The sequence below is a fragment of the Clarias gariepinus genome, chromosome 7, assembly GCF_024256425.1.
Source record: "Clarias gariepinus isolate MV-2021 ecotype Netherlands chromosome 7, CGAR_prim_01v2, whole genome shotgun sequence".
Classification (NCBI taxonomy): domain Eukaryota; kingdom Metazoa; phylum Chordata; class Actinopteri; order Siluriformes; family Clariidae; genus Clarias; species Clarias gariepinus.
This window is the reverse complement of record NC_071106.1, coordinates 7384966-7392243: the sequence shown is the minus strand read 5'-3', so window position 1 is coordinate 7392243 and position 7278 is coordinate 7384966. Positions and strand designations below refer to the sequence as shown.

Below are 7278 nucleotides of genomic sequence, written 5' to 3'. Positions count from 1 at the left end.
GACAGTTCTGAAGGCGAAAACAGGTCAAACACCGTATTAGTATGGTGTTCCTAATAATCCTTTAGGAGAGTGTATAGTCATATTTTATCTAAAGTTATCTCAGATCATTATTTCATCTCATTCATATTGTGGCTTGGTATTATTAAATAATATATTTACCATGCCATGCTTCTGCATTAAACAGCTACTGCTCATGCACGGATTTGTATCAGCAATCTCCCGGTATTATCATCTATGAATGGATCACTGTTTGACCTCACAGGACATGAAGTGACTAATGTAGTTCAACTTAAAAAAAAAAAAAAAAAAATTGGAATAAAATCCAGCCATTTAGCAAATTGCCATAATGTGTTTTAGTTGTAAACATGTTTTTTTGGTTAAGCAATTCTATTAGCCTTCTGGGGTCTGAGGGCTTTCAGAAAACCTGCAGTGAGTCAGAGCTCTCCTTGTTTTTGTGCAAATTTTAATGTTTAAAAATTTACTAGCTAATCATTTTGTACCTATTTACATAGAGCTCAGACTGAGCTTTTATCATATGCCGAATGTAAATATGTCAGAATTATGTGCAATTCTTAACCTTTAAAACCCAAGCAGCAGAAAAATGTGATGCCAACTCAGCATACTGTACGTCAATGACATTAACAAAAAAAAAAAAAAACATTATATATATAATTTTTTTATTTATGTCAACCACCTGCAGCTGATAAAGTTCACACTAAAAGAACTTTAGACAGTTCTTTGTGTAAAATGCAGGTGTTACTGGCAGAATGTAAAAAGACCTTTCTGTGCCTTTTCATGGTTTTATATTGTGCAGAATAGTAAAGGAATACCAGGGAGTAGCATTTGTGTACAATGGAAAGAATAAAGTACAATGTTATGACCAGAATTACATTTAGAATGAAAGAATAGGTTACAACATAGATTAAAAACATACTTTAAAGCAGACAAAGGCAAGTCTATAAATGCTTTGCAGCCATTTGCAGACACATACAGTATATATTTAATAGACACTTTGGACAAGAGACCTAGGAGCAAAATTTATTCACCCACTGATCAGGGAATATAGGCAGGTAATACTATGATGCAAACAGACTGGCCATACTATTAGACAGCATATGTAAAGCTAGATGGAAGAATGCAAAAAAAAGCAGTTGTAAGTAATTAAAGTGGTCTTTATCGAATAAATTTAGCCAGATTTGCAGAGACATCCTGTCCCTTGATGACATCATAAAGCTCACCACCTCTCTGATTTGTCCAAACTTAATGGCCATACCCAGAACATGTCTATAAGTACATGAAGACTATATGGCTTAAAGAGTGATGCGGCAAAAGAATTGGACACACCTTGTTATGCAGTTTCTTGCAATACTTCTTACTTTTAGCCAGGCAAAGGCAGAAAACTGCCATATTCTGGAATCCCCAGAAAGTACTTTGTTGTCAAAAGATGGAGATGTGATAATAGGAGCTATCTTCTCAATACACCGTGGTACAGAGCTGCAGTCACTGTCATATACTGAAAAACCTCAACCTTTAACCTGCATTAGGTTTGTAGCAATAGAAACTTTGACTCTGTGGTCATTTGGGGAAATTTATAATTTTTTGCATAACAAAAACCCATATCTCTCTCTTGCATTATTGTTGACCTCAAGTGAATTCCGCAGTGCTGAATTTCAAATTTTCTACATTGTCATAGTTTCTGCATTATTACTGATAGTTGTCTGTTGATTTTCTATTAAGTATAATGTGCAAATTTATGAAATGTGTATGCATATTTGTAGAATAGACCTCAGAGAAATCCGCCGTGTTCAAACTATGACTTTTGCAATTGATGAGATCAATAGAAGCAACACCTTGCTCCCAAACACATCTATTGGTTACAGGATTTATGACAATTGTCTCTCAGGCTTGTTATCCATGAAGGCAACAATGGCTTTGATAAATGGTATGGACATTACAGCGGATAATTCTTGCTTTGGCCAAGAAGTAGTACAAGCTATCATAGGAGAGTCAGAATCCACGCCTACAATCGCACTCACACGAACTACAGGACCTTTTAAGATCCCAGTGGTAAGGATCAATGATTTTAATCATTATTTAAAAAATATATATTATTTAGTAGTTGCAAAACAGTCATAAGGTTATCATAAGATTATTATCTTACAACATTCTAACAATTATATAATTCCTATAAGTATTTTATTCCATAAAATATGCATCCTAGTGATCTATTTATTTCTGACTAATTTATGTTATTCATGTTATCGGTGGCATAGTGGTCCAGTCTCCCATTGTTCTGGGTTAAATTCAGGTTACTGACTGTGCAAATTTTGCATGTTCTCTGAATTTTTTCATGCATGCCTTCTGGGTTCTCTGGTTTTCAAACATATTGCAGATAGAGAGACTGGCAACATTAAATTGTCCCTAGGAATAAAAAAGTTGATAAACATGGTTTGCTCAGTGTTTTTTCGTGACTTTGTATCCACCACAAACCTGACCAGGATAAAGCAATAGAGCTTACAGAAATAATGTTATAATCACTAGCATTTCTATTTGTAGACTCTGGAATTATTTATTAATTATTTTATTAATTATTATTAATTTTTTATTTATTTTTACAGTGTATAAAATCATTGTATTGACAGAGTATAATTTTCATCTGTAGTTTTTAAGATAAAGAGCTTTCACAGGATTCACAGTAACATGCTTTATATCAATCTGTCCTTTCTTCATCAGATAAGTTTTGCTGCCACATGTGAATGTTTGAGCAACAGAAAAGAGTATCCCTCTTTCTTCAGGACCATAGCAAGTGATTACTACCAGGGTAGAGCACTGGCTTATTTGGTCAAGCATTTTGGCTGGTCTTGGGTTGGAGCTGTGTACAGTGATAATGACTATGGCAACAATGGAATAGCTATTTTTCTGAAAGCAGCTAAAGAGGAGGGAATATGTGTTGAGTACTCTGAGAAATTTGACCGGACATATCCTGCCAAAATGAGTAAAGTGGTTGACATTATAAAGAAAGGCACAGCCAAAGTAATAATTGTATTTTTCACCTACTTTGATATGAACATTCTAATAGAACAACTTATTCTAAATAATCTTACTGGCTACCAGATGATTGGCGCTGTGTGGATTTCTGCTGCCTATCTAGCAACACCAGCAAGTTACAGTGTACTGGCTGGAGCCATTGGTTTTGATGTGGGGAAATTGAAACTCAGTAATTTTCCTGATTATGCTCTCAATGGATTTTGGCAAACAGCACACCCTTGTTTGCATACAGAAGGAAATGTTCCTGAAACTGACAACTGCAGCAAATATGAGGAGATGATTCAATTTAAAAACTACAGTGCGGACATACCAGAACTGAGATATGCAAATAATGTCTACAATGCAGTTTATGCTGTGGCACATTCTCTACACAGTCTGTTGAAATGCACAGAAAACCAGAGCTGTGACAAAAACAAAACAATACAACCATGGCGGGTACTATAACCTAAAAAGAAGAAGCAAATAAACAATATTCATCACTATTGTTGTAATTGAATAATTTTTTTTTTTTTCATTTAAAGGTTGTTGACTCTTTAAAAAAGGTCAACTTTACCAGCAAAGTAGGAGAAAACATTTGGTTTGACAGCACAGGTGCAACAGCTCCAAAGTATGATGTGGTGAACTGGCAGCGAGGGGTCAATGGAGAAGTGCAGCTTAAGATTGTGGGCTTTTATGATGCCTCTCTACCAAATGGACAACAATTTGTCCTAAATACTGAAAATATAGTGTGGGCTGGAGAGAAAAGTGAGGTACATACTTTGTTCGCCAATTTCAAGTGTTTTTACAAATATCATAAAATGCAATAAATACATTTTTGTTAATTCAGGTAATTTTATGACCTATTACATATATTTTTGCAAATTTTCCATTGAATGTACATGAATGTACATTTTACATCACTGTAGTATTTCATAATAAAAAGTAAAAAGCCATAAAACTCCTTGGATATTATTATTTAAAAATAATTATTCCTTAACACTGGCAAGTTATTGTTAGACAGAAACTTTTAATTTAAAGATTGTAGTCATAATAAAGTATATTGTTATTAGAAGCCAAGGTCTGTGTGCAGTGAGAGCTGTCCTCCAGGAACCAGGAAAGCTGCGCAGAAAGGGCGGCCTGTCTGCTGTTATGACTGTATACCATGTGCAGATGGAGAGATCAGTAACCAGACAGGTAATGTCAGCATTATGGAAATTCAGACACAATTTGTTCATCATACATTGTGTATCCTGCTCTTATTATTTAAGACACAGTTGCTCAACAGTGGTATTATTAAATAAAACCACAGGACAAAGTTTAGTAACCTTCCTAATGACAATAACCGTAATTATTTTGCAGATTCAAATAACTGTGAGCAGTGTCCAGAAGAATATTGGTCTAATGCTGTCAGAGATGAATGTGTGTTAAAGGTTATAGAGTTTCTTTCATTTACAGAGATCCTGGGTATAATACTTGTATTTTTTTCCTTGTTTGGAGCCACATTAACTGTGTTAGTAGCTATTTTATTTATTATAAAAAAGGACACTCCTATTGTTAAGGCCAACAACTCTGAGCTGAGTTTCCTGCTTCTGTTCTTTCTGACTCTGTGTTTCCTCTGTTCCCTAACATTCATTGGACGGCCCTCTCAGTGGTCCTGTATGCTGCGCCACACAGCGTTTGGGATCACATTTGTCCTCTGTATCTCCTGTATACTGGGAAAAACTATAGTGGTGTTAGTAGCTTTCAGGGCTACACTTCCAGGCAGTAATGTGATGAAATGGTTTGGGCCTCTACAGCAGAGACTCAGTGTACTGGCATTCACTTTTGTCCAGGTCCTTATTTGTCTGCTTTGGATAATAATTTCTCCTCCTTTTCCCTATAAAAATATGGATTACTACAAGGAAAAAATTATATTAGAATGTAAATTGGGCTCAGCTATAGGTTTCTGGGCTGTACTGGGTTATATTGGTGTTCTTGCATTTTTGTGCTTTGTTTTGGCTTTTCTAGCTAGAAAGCTGCCAGATAATTTTAATGAAGCTAAATTCATCACATTCAGTATACTTATATTTTGTGCCGTGTGGATCACCTTCATTCCGGCTTACATCAGCTCTCCAGGAAAATTTACTGTAGCTGTGGAGATATTTGCTATTTTGGCTTCCAGTTTTGCTTTATTATTCTGTATATTTACCCCTAAATGTTATATTATTCTTTTTAAACCTGAACTAAACACTAAGAAAAATATGATGGCTAAAATGGCATCTAAATCACTTTAAGAAACAAATTTCTTAAATCAGCAAACATATACGATGTCATTGTAACACTGTCATTATCTCATTAGCATTTCAAATTTCTGATATATCAATTCTCTTAAAAAAGAACAGGCAAAGACTGATGCCTTCTTTATGTAATGGACCCCAGTGTATATACGAATAAACCCAAAAAACTAAACTTGTATAAGTGACAGGTGGACTACATTTTACCTTTAAAAAGACATTAGAAATGGTCTCCAAAATGTATATATTTTTGCCCAAATCTCTAAATTCTTTAATTTTTTCAATAAAAAAAAAAAAAGTTTTATATGTACGAGTAGCATTCAATGCTTTTCCAGAAGTTGGCTGCAAGTTGTCAATTGATTTTCAAGGGAAAGGTGTTCCTTTGCTAAATGGTCACAGAAATGACTGCAGCGGGCTCTTAGCCACCTTGGTAGGGATCATAATTTATGGACATATAAATGTTTGGGACCATTGAAATGTTGTACTGCAAATAAGAGTCTCAGGACCATATTGTGCTTAAAGTCTTTTGTAAATATCAATCAGTTTTATGCCTTTATTCAAAAGAAATTGTATTACAAGTTCTGATTTGACTTAAATGCTACTCAAATGTATGCATACAGCATATTTGCCACCAATCTGTATTCTCACAAAAAACACTGTGCCACTGCCATGGCTTTTACCGAGACCAGGACTGCATCTAGTAAGATTCCAACTTTACAATAGGGACTGTACCACAAAAGCTCAGACACATTTAGGAAGATAAAGGGCAGGGGATTTGTTTCCATATTGACTATGAGTGATGAAAAAAATGCCACGGTACTCCTTAATGTTTGCTCTCCTGATTTAGAATCACTTTCAATAAATTCTAAACCATTTTACTCCCTGAACAAATTCTGCTCAGTCAATCTTATAGGAGTATAGATTTCATGCATGTACAGTATAGGTGCAGCACAAACACTTTTGCTTGACAAAAGCTATGGAAGCTTTTTTACAATTAACCTCACTTACAACTGGTATTTCCATAGGCACACAGCTGTTTAGTCCCAATCCTGAGTTCTTGTTGCAGTGTGCATGTGGACATGCTTTAATTTTTAATATTGAACATGCTTGTAATTTTTGCTTTTACTAAGAATTCATGATCTATTCATTCATGATCTTTTATTTTTATTTTGTTAGTGAACATGAAACTTTAAGACTGTCCCACAATGCACTGGACACAGTAACATCTATTCCGCAACCATTGCATACATCTTCAAACATAGTGGATTAAGAAATAAGAAGTTACTCACTGCATCATTTATGGTTAAAAGAGTTGTTACTAGCTAAAATATATTAATACTGCAGTAATAATCCAGTCAGGCGCTCAGAAATTTTTGGTTATTCAAATTCAAACTGAAAATTTTGATCAAGCATATTAGATTATATTATAAAACTGAATCTCCACTAGGATTAGAAGTTACAAGATGGCGCCGGTGAGGTCGGCGGCCGCCACGACTGCTCCGACCACCTTCTTTGTTTTTATTGTTTAAGTTAGTTTTCAGCGTTTTGAAATCGGCGAACCCATCAACATTGAGTACATTAGAAATAATATAGACACTCTTGTTTCTATTGGTATACAATGTACTCACAATTCACGGTTTTGAACTCCGGATCCGAGCTGGCTGAGTGAGATCCTGAGAGAGAACAAAGGATGTGACGCAAAGCGGCGGCCCCGAGGGAAACGAGCCGGCGTCAGGAACAGGCCCGTGCACACCGCACACCTCTGCCTAGCATCCTGCTCGCCAACATCCAGTCGCTGGAGAACAAGCTCAATGACCTCAGGGCTAGGGTAAAGTTCCAGAGAGACATTCGGGACTGCAATCACCTCTGCTTTACCGAGACATAGCTGAACCCAGCGGTGCCGAACCACGCCATCCAGCCGGCCGACTTCTTCTCTGTTTACCGCATGGACAAGACATGGGACTCAGGGAAGTCAAGG

The 7278-nt window shown here is 36.0% G+C and overlaps 1 protein-coding gene across 1 annotated transcript; it reads left to right on the top strand.

The window, feature by feature from the left end:
• The first annotated feature begins 1350 nt into the window (after positions 1-1350).
• Positions 1351-5300, top strand: LOC128528231 (extracellular calcium-sensing receptor-like). Its single transcript, XM_053500985.1, has 6 exons — positions 1351-1544; positions 1779-2067; positions 2734-3483; positions 3570-3797; positions 4101-4221; positions 4387-5300. The coding sequence occupies exons 1-6, from the start codon at positions 1351-1353 to the stop codon at positions 5298-5300; spliced, it is 2496 nt and encodes an 831-aa protein (XP_053356960.1).
• Positions 5301-7278: the final 1978 nt, after the last annotated feature.

What these genes read in the sequence shown, in the direction of transcription:
- LOC128528231 (XM_053500985.1), top strand. Translation starts at nt 1,351, where the DNA reads ATGCAGTTTCTTGCAATACTTCTTACTTTTAGCCAGGCAAAGGCAGAA. An exon ending in CAACCTTTAACCTGCATTAG is followed by an intron (nt 1,545 to 1,778) that starts GTTTGTAGCAAT and finishes GCATATTTGTAG; the next exon opens with AATAGACCTCAGAGAAATCC. An exon ending in GGGCTGGAGAGAAAAGTGAG is followed by an intron (nt 3,798 to 4,100) that starts GTACATACTTTG and finishes TGTTATTAGAAG; the next exon opens with CCAAGGTCTGTGTGCAGTGA.